General features: G+C 48.6%; 1 protein-coding gene across 1 annotated transcript in view; it reads right to left on the reverse strand.

Moving 5' to 3' along the window:
- Positions 1-14,511, reverse strand: part of ORMDL1 (ORMDL sphingolipid biosynthesis regulator 1) — a 188,800-nt gene that overhangs the window by 81,695 nt on the left and 92,594 nt on the right. The window contains exon 3 of the mRNA XM_069615648.1: positions 11,271-11,422. Within this exon, the coding sequence (XP_069471749.1) occupies positions 11,271-11,422 (152 nt within the window). The remainder of the gene's footprint in view (positions 1-11,270; positions 11,423-14,511) is intronic.

Here is a 14,511-nt window from a genome sequence, read left to right on the forward strand (position 1 = left end):
CGAGGGGGTAGCTTCGGCTACCCCAGAGTGTGCCCCCGACCCCGGAGGACAGGCCGACGGCCCTGTTGTGGGGACTACATTCAGTGGTGGCAGAGCAATAATTCCATCCACCGCTAAACCCACGTCGAGACTCAACACATGGGTCGAGCAGTCAACAGTGCACGACACCCAGTGAAAAGGTCAGTTGAGTCCCTGTCCTCTGAGCACACTCGTTCAAGATCGCTGCACGACAGGGCCCAACCGTCGAAAGACAGCACGGTTGTCGCGCGTAAAACTCCATCCGAGGGCCGATCGTCCGCTGACGAGGCCTCGGCCCTTCCCGCACCCGAAAGTCAACGCTCTGCATCGGATCAGGTACTAGGCCCAAAACAGTCAGATAAACACGGTTCTGGGCGCCAGGGGGAGGGGGAAAAGGGGTGGATAAAGAACACAAAAATAAGTCCTCAAAGACCCCTCAAAGGAATCTAGGCCCGTCCCTCATAAGGATAAACCTCTAGAGGCTAGGCCTAAGAAGTCTGGGGTAATTCCTCCCACAGATGAAGACTTGGGACTTTCTTCCCAACCCTTGGTCTTCCCAAGTTCAGCACAATGGTCATCACAAGACAGGGTCATGAGGACAATGTCCTTTATGGCCAATTTCTCTGAAAAAGTCTGCCTACTTTGAGAGTCTCCACTCCACTCCACCTCCCTCTGGGTAACAAGTCTCTGCTCAACCTTCTGAACCCCCTACTAAAAAGGGTCTCGTAGAGAAACTCCAGTGCGTAGTGACCCGGACTCCGAACACGAAGACCTCAATTGTAGAGGCACCTGACCCTCAGTACGATGAGGATGGAGCAGACCCTTATGGGGACGATGAAGACCAAGAAGACAACCCAGCGGTCAATTTGCATCCTATCGACTCAGCTATTGATCAGGATTCCCCCCCCCCCCTCCCATCACCTGACTGTTGACAACCAATCCCTGCTTAATGAGGTGCTAGCCAGGGCGGCAGAGCACTTTCAAATTGAGACACAGGGGGTACAGGAGGATAAGGATTTCATAGAACAAATCCTTGGGGACAAGAAGACTGTTGCGCAGTTTATTCCTCTACTCAAATCAGTACAGCGCAAGATACAACTGTCATTAAAGACCCCTAACCTCACACGGCCTGTAAACGCCCGTATAGAAAAGCTATTTAAACCTGCACTTTCAGACCCACTGTATATTAGAGGGCAGCTGAAGCCAGACTCATTAGTCGTAACTACAACGAGGAAAAGAGCAGGCACCCACCTTGCTTCCTCCGAGGCCCCACCCGACAAGGAAAGCAAGAAGCTTTATACAATGGGAAGAAAAGGTCACCTGCTCTGTGGCTTACCAGACCAGAATTGCAAATAATGCAACCCTTTTGGCCAGTTACAACTGCCACAAATGACAGGAAGTGTTGGCTTTACTGTCGTCTGTCCTAGAACCTTTGCCATCCCAGCTAGCACAGGTGGCCGCAGAAGGGAGAGCAGTGTCGCGCTGTCTACTTAAGATCAACCTTGACGCTGCAGGAAGTTTTTTAGTAAATTGAACAGTATGTGTAGGGACTTCCTGTGGCATGGTACCCGGAATAGAGTGGCGTTATGGAAATTGCAGAACTTCTATGAAAAAGGAGGTATCAGACTGCCTAATTTTGAGGTTTATGTGGCGGGTCAACTACAACATGTGGCCAAGTGGCTCTCCGACGAAGTGACCCCTGAACTCAGGTTGTTTGGGCAGGATTGTACCCAGTTTTACTTAAGGGAAATGATTTGGTTGCCTGAGACTGAAATGAGGGAGTGCCCTGGGATGATGCTTGGGTGGAAAATGTGGCATCGAGCATGCCGGTTGATGGAGGATCCATTCCCATGCTCCCCGCAGATACCGCTCGTTGCTTTCACAGGGGGGGGGGGAATAAGCAGATGAGGGCGATTATCAGGGCCTACTGGGAATCGGTGGGGTTGGTAACGCTAGGGGACATTTGGCAAGAGGGGACCATTAGGGATTTTAAAGAACTCAACGAAGAGGCAGGACTACATACAGGCCAATATGTTACGTATCGTAGGATGGTGCAGGAGATTCTGAAAATATGGCCGGAAACAGTATTGACAGCGGAACCAGATGCAGTTGTGGGGGCAATATATGACATATCAGAATGGGGGCATGAGATCTCTAGATTATATGAGATGGTGATCACTAAGGTTGGGAAGGAATGGACACATTTGAGACTGGATTGGGAAGCAGAGGTGGGCGCCCCGATGGAGGATGGGATGTGGGAACGTGCCCTGGGTTACCACAAGAAGGTGTCGAGAAACACCAGACTAAAACAAAGACAGCTGTAAATAACGCATAGAGCATACATGACCCCTTTGAGGATATCCAAGTTCCGAAATACTGGAAGACAGGCGTGTCCTAAATGTGACCAAGAAAACGCTGACATGACATGTTTTGGTCATGCCCAATAATTGAGTGCTTCTGGTGAGAAGTAGTGCAGAAACTGGCAGAAAAAGGGGCAACGCTCGTCATAGATACGGCCTGGGCCTGCTTACTGGGTGGGTTCCCCAGATCACGGAAACTCAAGCATGTTGGGAAACTGAAGGATTTGGCATATGTGCTCGCAAAACGGAGGATTGCCATGGGATGGAATAAATGTCACAAGCCACGGGTGGAGGTATGGTGGAAGGAATTGCAGAAATGGGCGGAGGCTGAAACAGTGGTATGGTAAGAAGCGAGCAGCGTGAGTGGTGAGGAAGAGGTGGGCACCTTGATGGCATGGAAATTACTAATAGACTTGTTCGGAGCAATATCGGATCCAGCAGAATCCGAGGAAAGCGAGACCCTGCCGCATTTAGCAGATACTGAATGCGAACAACAAATAGGCTTGTGGAGAGGGGGTGAGACTGGGGGAGCAGTGACTAAGACTAAATGGTGTTTAATGGAATTGTTATGAATTACACTGCGTGTTTGGTTTGTATTGTATTGTTTGGTTTGCATAAAATTAATAAAATCATTAAAAAAAATAATAAACATGACGCTGCAGACAATGCCAGACGAATTATTGCACAGTATTGTTATTAAACGTCAAGCGTGGCTGAGGCAATCAGGTTTTAGACCAGAAACGCAGGCCACCTTAATTAACATGCCAATAGAACCCAACATGTTCTTTGGCGAGGACGCCCTTAAGACAACTAAAGAGGATTATGACACTTAAATCTTTGGGTAACTCATCAACAAGCCACCCGGCCAGAGGGGTAATAGTAATTTTTGCAGGCAAAGTTCACAGCGGGGGTCCAATTACAGTCAGAGCCAAGGGACTCCCTGGGGAAATAATCAAGGTCAGTCCTCCCAAGGTTAACCTAGAGGAGCGCGTAGGGCCAGAGCTCGTGGCTGGGGCAACTCCTCGCGTGGGGGTACCCCCTCCACAATAACGGTGACTATCCGATTCAGGTGCCCTCCCATGCCTCCAGTAGGAGGGGTCATTTCCTGCTTCACCCACGCATGGGAGGGAATCACCTCAGACAGATGGGTGGTGTCCACAGTAGCAGGCGAATACTGTATAGATCTCCTACAACTGCCCCAAAACCACCACCCACGACAGAAAGTCCATTCAAAAGAACACCAGCATAGCCTCATCGAGGAAGTCGCCACATTTCTGCTACAGGACGCCATGGAAATCGTCCCTGCCAACCAGGTAAACAAGAGTATTTATTCAACCTACTTCCTTGTGCCAAAGAAAGGTCTGTCTACGCACCCAGAATTAGATTTGCGTCCTGCAAACAAATATGTAAAGCCATAAATGTTCTGCATGACTATGCTACAAGAGGTAATCCCTCTACTAAAAAAGGGGGATTATATGGCAACACTGGATATGAAAGATGCCCATTTTCATATTTCAATGTTCCCAGCACACACAGAAGATTCTCCCTTTTCAAAATAGCGAACCAGCATTACCAATTCGAAGTGCTACCCTTTGGTATAGCATCTGCTCCACGGATATTCACAAAGGTATTATTGTGGTTGCAGCACACCTGCGCAGGGAGGCAATCCCAGTGTACCTTTACCTGGACGACTAGCTCATTACAGGGGAGACCCCGCCCCTAATTTGCAAACAAAACATTCAAAGGACTATTAACCTTCTCTTTCAATTGGGCTTTTCAATAAACCAGGAGAAAAAAAATAAAACGGTCTAGTGCCAAGCACAACCAAACTGTTCTTAGGAGCTGTCCTAAACACCCAAGAGGGGCTTGGTATTTCCGTCAGAGGAAAGAGTTCAAAATATGCTGTTGCAAATACCACATTATCAGGCCGGCCGTCAGATAAGGGTGTGCAAACCAATGCGCTTGCTAGGCATGATGGCATCTTGCATTTACCTGGTACCACACGTGCGCCTGCGACCCATGCAGGAGTGGTTGGCGAAACAATGGTCTCAGGCAAGCGGTCAGTGGGACGATCTAGTGGATGTTTCGCCAACACTGGTACAAGGTTTTCGCTGGTGGACAAGAGAAAATCTACTGAAGGGGAAACCCTTCTACGATCCAGAGATACAGGTGATTATCACAACGGACGCTTCTCTTGCTGGGTGGGGGGGCCCACTACCTTCACCACAGCGCTCAGGGTCCATGGCCTTGCACAACAGCTCTGAACCACATCAATCTGCTAGAACATCTGCCAGTATTCAAGGCGTTCGAACCCTACTTCATGAACCAATCCGTGCATGTCCTGACAGACAGCACAACAGCTATGTTTTTAGATAAACAAGGGGGCACACGTTCTCCAAATCTGTCCATACTTGCACAGCAAATGTGGAAATAGGCCCTCATACGGAAGATATTCCTATCGTCAACAGCACGTTCCAGGGGAACTTCACTCTCTGCCAGACTCATTGAGCAGAGATCCCCTACCAGAAGAACACACGTGGCAACTTCACGCAGAGGTCATAGAAGAACACCTCTTCTCTCTATGGGGGTTCCCCACAATAGACTGGTTTGCTTCAAGCGAAAACAAGCAATGCCCAGACTTCACGTCCAGGTTTCACCAGCCAGCATCCAAGGGGAACGCTCTATGGATGAACTGGTCAGGGAAATTTGCTTACGCTTCTCTCCCCCATCCCCACCCCCCTCACGAGGAAGGTGGTGAACAAGATCCACAAAGAACGGATGACGCTCATCCCAGTTGCTCCTATGTGGGCAAGACAACCCTGGTGTCCACATCTGCGCAAACTGGCGATGTACAATCCCATCAAACTCACGTGCCCATACCTAACACTAGACACTGTTACTTTGACAAGTGGAGAAGATTCGCAATTTGGTGCCAGTCTAAACAAATTAACCCCATTGAATGTACTCCTTCCTACATTCCGACATAAATGCTCCACTTGCTGGATGCAGGATTAGTATTCAAATCCTTGACAGTCCATCTGGCGGCCTGGTCAGTTTACACCACTTACCACAATAAGATCACATGGTGGAAGGTACCCCTCAAAGCATTCATGGAGGGAATAAAAAGACTCCACCCTCCAATTTCAAGCCCGCCGCCAGTATGGGATCTCAATGTTGTACTCGCTAAGCTCACGGGCTCCCCCTTTCGAGCCGATGCACAAGTCCAGTCTCAAACACCTGACTTACAAAACTGCCTTCTTAGTGGCCATCACTTCCATAAGAAGAGTTAGTGAAATAAAAGCACTGTCAGTTTCTTTGTTGTACACAAAGACACTCTGGTTTTCCGTACTCACCCTAGGTTCTCCCCTAAATTAATCTTCAAATTGCATGTAAACCAGTCAATCGAGCTACCGGCTTTCTTCCAGGACCCCAACAGCTCAGCTGAGGTAAAACCCCAGACAATGATGTGTGGAGGGCGGTCCTCTACTATGTAGATAAGACCAGACCGCCAAGAAAGATCGATCAACTATTTGTCTCCATAGCGCGAGGCAGAGAAGGTGACCGCATTTCAAAAAATGCCCTCTCTAGGTGGATAGTCAGATGTATCCAACTGTGCTATTCCCTGTCAAATAAGACACTGCCTTTTACGCCCAGGCTCACTCCACAAGAGGCACAGGAGCCACCCTGGCTTTCATTGCAAATGTCCCTTTAGTATTTGCAAAGCAGCTACATGGAGCTCAATACATACTTTCACTCAGCACTACTGCACTGATGCACATTCCAAGACAGATACACAAGTGGGGCAAGCAGTTCTAAGAAATTTGTTGGCTCATGAACCTTCTCACATCCCACCTCCTCCTTCTAACACTGCTTAGATCACATGCTGTGCATAGATTAGCTAGCAGATTCCACAAGCCTCAGAAGGGATACATTACCCACCATAATTGTATTTCTGAAACTGGTATCTGCTTAGAATCACATGCGACCCCACCCTTCCTCCCCTCGGAGAAAAGGCGCATGGATGCTTATGAGCTTGTCCGATACGTACCTGCTTGGATACAACTGTACTCACGCTATACCTCATGCTACCTTATGTCAGAAAAATTACAATCTGAGGGACCTCGACACGTGAGGGATTATGGGTACAGTGGACGTCACACTAGGGATAGTATTACTGGCACGCCCGGTCGACGTACCTTTTCGAGTTTCAAAAACAACTAATACTCCATAGCTTCCACTAGATGTCGGCCTATGCACAGCATGTGAATCTAAGCAGATAAAAGCATCAGAAATAAGATTACGGTGAGTAATGCGTTATATATATTACACACACACACTCTAACACACTTTGTACTTTGGCAAATCTAATATGGCAAATATATACAATGTCTATGTGGCACCACTCAACTATTGACTCCTTTAAAAAATGCACCAACTGCTGACAGTTTCTAATGGCACACAAATCAAACAGGACATATGAAAGAAGGCAAGTTGGGTTAAACAATGGCAGAATACGACTTTAGCTACTAAGTCAGTTTTGTGTGAGGACCCCACCTCCCCCCGTTCTCCCAACCTGGCCAACCTGTAAGAAGCCCAATCCATGTATGTTTAAATAGTCTTGTTTCCTGGTTAAAAATGTTCCACTACCCCAATGTACCCGAGTTAGAGCTTCTTCGATGGCTCGTCCACTGGTTCCTAGTGAGTGGACTCCCTTTAAAGCAGGAGCCACGATCGTCGAGATTCCATGAAGAAAATGTGAACACCATTGTTGAGACAGCAGCTTTGAGTTTCGCGGCGCTAGTCAACGTCCTGCGTAGACGAGGTGTACGGTACACCTTGATGAGTTTGATGCTGCAAAGAGGACTGACGAGCGTAGGTCCGGCAGCGGGCATCAGCGATCGGGACTCTACCACAGTTGCATCTTCACTAGTCAGTGTTTTTGTGGATCTCAGGTGGCGGGACACCCACCGGCCGATTCTTCTCGGTCGTTGGTGTGATGCTGGAAATTGCATTGGAGGGGCAGGGCCTCCATATACTTGTCCTTTATTGCTTTATCATGTGTGTTCTGTCTTGTCTTCTGCGCAGGGGTGCGGCTCTTCCTCTTTTTGGTCCTGTGAACAGACCCTTGGATACCCTTATGGCACCCATGGGTGGGAGTACAACCCTGTACTCCCAGTGTATGTTTTTGGGCACCTGTGTGTGGCCCACAGAACAAGGTATGGGCTAGTGGCAGCTCCATGCTGAATTTTACAGGTGCTCCGAGAATCCTCCATTTTGGGATACCCTGGCCCTGCCATTGGAATCAGTTGATTCCTGATATAAAGCAAGCGGCCACAGGGGCCATCCTGTTTCCTATTGCCCGTTACCTTATTTTCCCAAAGTCCCGGGAAGCCCTGACTCTGTCCCTTCCCCCACTGGCTGATGGGTGGAAGTTACATATAGGGTAGTGTTGGGAAGTCCTGGCCAGTCTGGCTGGAGCCTTCCCAATGACTATGTTGTGGGTATGCCCATGGAGTGGGACCTGGGTGAATGGAGTGTGACAAATACGCTTTCCATGTTATGGGTGTCTAGTATCCGATGTTTGACACAATGACTGAGACAGCCCTGCCCGAAAATGGTATGAAAGCAGTGTGGGGGTGCTGAATGGCAGATTGCTTGTCCGAATCCATATTCCGTGTTGCGAGTGTCTGGATGGAGAAGAATGGCCTGTATGCACGGAGCCCGATTGGCTGCCTGACTGCATAAATGCCTTTCTGAATGATTGGTTGCCAGAGTGTCACCCAGCAGAGTGAATAGGAGAACAGTATATCTCGGGGCCTCTCACCGATGGAAATCGTTCAGAAGCTGAAGTTGATACTTGATGCTTAACATTGAAGCCCACCGAAAATAGAATTGCTGCTGCTGTCCTTCTGAAAGCTGTGCGACTGTCAAGGAACTGATCCAAGAGAGGAACTGGCTAGGAGACCTCTCCACGAGCTACGAAGTACCATCGTGCACCTTCTTAGCTTTGCCAAAGCTTCCTGGACGTCAGACCCTCAAAAGGCTGCCGACCGGAGAAGGGGACCGCAACTGAATCGCGAAGCACCTGGACATTGAAGTCCATCACTGTCGACAGTCATCGCTGACCGGAGCCGCAGTGCTCTTTTGCTTAAGACATTTGATTCAAGGACTCCCTTGTTCATCACTGTCGACCGTTTTGGTCCTGCCGGAGAAAGTCAAGGTCATCGACGGAGGAGAAACCGCTGGTGGGTTTCCCGCCACCTGAAGACCTCAGACGCTAACTAATCTACCAAAGCCAGCCATGGTCGAGTCCCGTTAGCCGAAGCCAGACGCCGACAACCAGACGCCATTGCTGGGCCAAAGTTCTTCATTGACTCCTTGCAGCAACAAACTATAGTCTTCGAGGTGCACCGCATGCCTCATCTTGCAGGACGTGTTCGACCGATAGTGAACGAGCACCGCAAGAACCGAAGCGGCTGTTCACCTTTCCTTCACTGAATCTCGACCCGTGGCTCCTGCCTTAAAGGGAATGCACTCAAGAAGGGCCTGTCGACGACTCAAAGAACTCTACGAAATCAGGTACTTGGGGTTGTGGAACCTTTTAGAAAGGACTTGAGACTATATTGGGCATAATTGGACTGGGCTTGTCAAATACGCTTTAATTACAGGTTGCCCAGGTGGGGGATCCTCGCACAGAACTGTCTCATGGTAGTGGTATAGACTGTTCTGCCACTGCTTGACTTAACTTGCATTCTTTCGTTGGTCTATCGTTGATTCATCTTATAATCCGAATTTTATGCTATTTGGGGCTGTTAGCCATGGATACATTTTAAAGGAAATCGATAAGAGTGGTACCACGTAGATCTGTATATATTGGCCATTATAGTATTGCCAGAGTACAAAGTGTGTTATTGTGATTTGTATAGATCTTTGAACCTTATTTATATAAAGACTGTTTCACTAACAGTGTGTGGCCATGCCTTTGTGGATGCTTGGGGCCTACACTGTACTTAAGAACCAGCCTACATCACCTCCTGAGAGCTAAGCCTTGATTGCTCGTCCATTGCTACCAACAATAGAGAATCTTGTCTGGGATGCTCTGTGCCTTGACTCCGCCATATAGGGAGTCCTTTAGTCGGCGACCTTGATTTTCTCTGGTGGGACAAAGCAGTAGACAGGGATGGCAAGGGAGCCCTTGGTTTAAATGTTCTTTAGGCAATGGTGGAGCGTTGTGGCTCCTGTCGTCTAGCAGCACGGCGTCAAGGTGGTCCCGCTTTTGGGCAATAAGGGGTTCCAGCGGTCACGGAAATCCTACGAACCCCGGTCGACTGATGGACTTACGCCTAGCTGTCCTGGTGCTTTACTTCAAGGTTTCCTCGGCAGACCCAGTCTCTGTCGACAGGCTTTTTGGACCGACTTCCAGGGTGCCTTGATGAAGATCAGCTTCTACACGATGTTCCCTCGTAGCTCACGGATTTGTCTCCTAAACAGGTCCTCTCTTGGATCAGTCCTTGACAGACAATGCAGCTTTCGTCGAAGGAGGGCAGCAGCAAACCTTCTTCCAGCTGGGCTTCAAGGATAAGCAGCTTCAAGTTTCAACTTCAGCTTCAGCTTCTGAACTATGTTGGTAAGGAAGCGGTCCCCAGATATACACATCTGTCCCTCATTCACACTGCTGAGCCAAGCTCAGTCAGCCAATCAGTCAGAAGGAAATTCATGCAGGCAGCCAATTGGGCTCACAGTGCATTCAGGTCATTCACTTCTACCCAGACACCCATAACAAGGAATATGGATTGGGGCAAGCACCAAGCCTTTCTGCAGACCACACTGCATTCATGTCAGTTTCGGGAAGGGCCGTCTCATTCTTTGCGTCACACACAGATACCAGACACCCATAACATGGAATGTATATTGAACACACTCCATTCACCCAGTCACTGGAAAGGCTCCAGCCAGTCTGGCCTGGACTTCCCCCACAATGCCATGTATGGTTCTTCCGCCCACAGCCCGTCAGGGGACCGGACAGAGTCAGGGCTTAGCAGGTTTGGGAAAACAACTTAACAGGTCATAGAAACCAAGAGGTCACAGGCGCCATCTTGTCTATCAGGAATCCACTGATTCCTATGGCAGGGCCTGGGTATCCCAAAATGGAGGATACTCAGAGCAACTGTCAAATTCAGCATGGAGCTGCCACCAGCCCATGTCCTGCTCTGCGGGCCACACAGGTGCACAAAAACGTACACTAGGGGTACAGGGTTGTACCCCCCCACCCAGGGGTGCCATAAGGGTATCCCAAGGGTCTTGATTCACCACAACCAAAAAGAGGAAGAGCTGCACTGCCTGGAGTCCCACATGGACTCCTGTGCAGCAGAAACACAACACACATGAGGGAGGACAGGACAAGGACATGGAGGCCCTGTCCCTCCAATGCATTTCCAGCATCACAATTAGTATGCGTCAATCTCCAGTTTCCAATAGATATTGTTAAGAAGCATACTCAGGCAATGGTTGGGTTGCAGGGTCATGTGAGACCTGTTCCTATTAAGTCATTGAGAGGTCAAGGATTGTTAGGTCGCCCCCTCCACCCCCGACAGTTCACTGGTTGGGGCAGATTTGTAAAACCTGGTGGTAGAAAAGCCACAAGCAAGCCAGGTTAAATTCTAGCAAATAAGACTGCAAACAGGAAAGACGGGCATATCATGTGATGATGCACGAGCTGGAAGGCTGCTGGTATAGAGTAAGCACTTGTGGAGCAGTAGTGTGAACTATATATTCTGCATCTGCCTCCCATCTTTCAAATCTAAAGCATTTACCATTACCCCACTAATTGACAATACAGCTCCACATAATGAGACAAAAATGAAATAAAGCACAAGGACTACCACCACTTACAGAATTATTGGGGAGATGGTGAAGAACTTCCTTGAAGAGGTGAACTGAACCCCGTAATCCAGTTGCTCCCAATGAGTCAGTAGCCTGGCTTTACCTTGATCTGGAGTTTCAAAGGGTGTTCCCTTTACTGCATGTAAAAAGACATACATTCCCTGTAAAAACAAAAAGGGTTACAGGCGTACAAGAAATTACACATTTACATTCCTTGTCAATCCTAAATCACAGTACAGTTACAAATTAAGTCAATACATTTGATTTTGGAAACAATCAAAATAACGTATAACAATGCATTGCTTTCATTTGTTTGTTAACATTGGATGGAATGACTGAGCATTTAAAATGGAGACCCAGTACATAAACAGATATTCGAGGCAGCACAGACAATGCCCATCACCTCTTACTCAGTTACCTGCCCTGTTCCTAGCACTTCGCACGTTGATCATCCTCCCCTGCACTCATTTTTTTCCCTGGTTTGTCCACCTGGCCTACCATGGGACTTGCTTAACCCACGCCCCAAACCACCCATACTTGTCGTTTACTGCCCTTGTAATATCCGAATGTCACCCGGTTTCCCGACCCTCTTGTCTTGTTGCGCCTTGAAACACATTTTGTATAAGCGCATTATAAACACCCAATGAATAAAATAAAAGATGGCAATTCTGTGCACTGAAGAATGTGGAATCTGGACTATTCGCCCCTTTTCCGCAGAGGGGATCCACCCCCTTTGAGGCTAGGTCGGTGAACACGCTACGCAAGCCCCTCCATAGGAGTCTGGGCAAGTGGGAGCTCACTGGGAGTGACTGCCCTCCTGGTGACAAGGACTCCCATTCCAGAAAGGCGCTCTCAATCCAAACAACCCTGTCTGCGTATATGAATATGGAAAACACTTGTGTATCTCCTGCATCCACAGCATTTGTGTTCAAAATTAAGATACCATGAGCAGGAGCCAAAACCAGCTCCTGGGTGTCGGCATCACCCACAAAGCAGGAGCTACCATTGGGGAACCAGGAGCGCACACCGCCGTACCGTGAAGCAAACTTCTGCATGAGGTGGTCATTTGAACATCATGTAGAACTCCTAATGTTTAAATGTGTACTAGATGTGTCCTACTTAGTCTTAATTTACATTCTCAAATACTCAAAATGAATGTCACATATGCATGTTTGTAAGGCAATAATTGGCCTGGGGAGCCAAAAGTAGCTCCTGGTAGCTGCTGTGTTGAAACCAACCAGGCTCTTCTTGGTTAGAAGCCGGAGCTAAATCAGCCCCCCTCCCACCCGTTCCTTAATTTCGAACCCTGCATTTTACAAAGATCCTTTTTTACCCCTCTTCGCTGCAGGTAATGCTGAACACAACCGGAATGCCCTGGTAAACAAAGGACACTGTGCAAGTTGTTCATGTGATGTGTATAAGAGGATGGATTGTTAAGCAAAGTGAGACTTCTACAGAAGCAGTGGGATTCCTACGCAGTATTCAAGTCCTGGAGGGGTACAACCATGCTGGGTCGCGGGCGGAAGCAAGAAGGGCGAGCAAAATGCTAACCGAATGCCTACGGGTTTGCTCCCATTCAGACCTGGGCTTCTAGGCCTAATAGAATGCTGAGACGGAAGGATACCATTCTCGCCTGGTGGCACGACATTGAAGAACCTGTAGTGGCCATGGAGGCCAGTAACAGATGCAGAGCACAGACCTTGTGAGGGAGCCCGATCCCTTTCCCAGTGGCTATGTATCTCTGAAGCCACGATCCAACGTGCAGAGTCGACAAGGTTTTAGGAGCCTGAGCAACCAGACTGAAGACATACCGCTTCAAAGTACGAGCTTAGACAAATCCTTACGACATTAATTTGCCCGTTGATCAGCTCCTCTGGGTTTATAGATCCTTTTGGTGGCTAAAGACATTTGAAACCTTGGAAGAGCGAAGCTAAGCCCAGTGTTGATGACTGCCTACATAGCTATTAAATTCTCTCCAGCCAAAAGAAAGTGTCCTTTCCAATTAAGCAGCAACAGCATAAATACAAGAAAATGTGGAATGCTTTCAGCGATTTATATTACTAGCTCTCATTCTCCCAGGCGCCCTTTCTTTGTTTTCCATACTTTTTGTTGCCTTTATTTGTATCACGGTGACTGGTTTGATATCTTTAACCCCTTAAGTGCCAAGGACGAGGTATCTCATCCTTGGAATTCCCTCCAGGGTGTCAAAGACGAGATAGCTCGTCCTTTTTGGCACTCTATTTTGATCGATCCCTTCAAAGCAGGAAAATTACCTGGCGGTTTAGGGTGCCCCTCAGCACCCCCCCAGCCCCCAACGTGCAGCCTGCCAAAATCTTACTGCCCACCCACTGGAGATCCTGTTCCACAATTATTGTTAGCCCTCTCGCGCCCACACCAAATGGAAGGGGGGGGGGTTGTAACTCACGCAGCTGTTTGTAGGAGGCCCAGGGAGGCCTGCATGAGGTGCTCCCGCCGCCCATTTGGGGTGAGGGGGGGAAGAGGGCCACCAAAAATTGTGGGACAGGCCACCCAGTGGATGGGGCAGAAAGGTTTGGGTACCCTGGGGCCAGATTGGCACACCAATGTGCCCCTCTGCGCCAAGGCAGGTTTGGTAAACCAAAAAAACAATTGAAAATGGCAGGCTGCACGTTGGGAGGGGGAGGGCTGAGGGGCTATGTTTAGGGCCCACTGTCAGTGGGGTGGGTGAAACTGGGGCTGGATCTTTGGTGGTCTTGGTGGTGTGGGTGGGAATGGGCTGTCTGGGCAGATATGTTGGTGGGCTGGGACACAATTGCAGGGGCAAGCCACAAATTTCCCCCCCCCCCATGCCAGAGAACATTTGTGTTTCCCTGGGAGCGTATCCCTCCCATGTGGGTTGTCCGCCTGCAAGCCCAGGCTCCACCTCTGGCTGTGCTACGTTACAGATGTCACCCCAGGGGAGGAATGGGGATCCTGTCGGGGCTTAAAGCTAAGACTAGAGGTGCACTCATCAATATTCAAATATAAATTCCGTAGGTCAACCTTCATGTGATTAAACAAATTCCAGGGTGCTCCCTAGTTGATCTGTACTACGAGATCTCGAATATTGTGTAAAAAAATAGGTACCTTGTAAAAACAAGATGCAACCAAGGGCGCACACAATAACTATCAAGTTATACATTTCAAGTAAACAAATTAATCATCAGTTTACTGAACGTTTCCATTTATGCAATCTCATATCATCAATGTATAGTTTTACGTGCTACACATT

This window comes from Ambystoma mexicanum, chromosome 9 (assembly GCF_040938575.1).
Source record: "Ambystoma mexicanum isolate Mex_15411 chromosome 9, UKY_AmexF1_1, whole genome shotgun sequence".
Lineage (NCBI taxonomy): Eukaryota > Metazoa > Chordata > Amphibia > Caudata > Ambystomatidae > Ambystoma > Ambystoma mexicanum.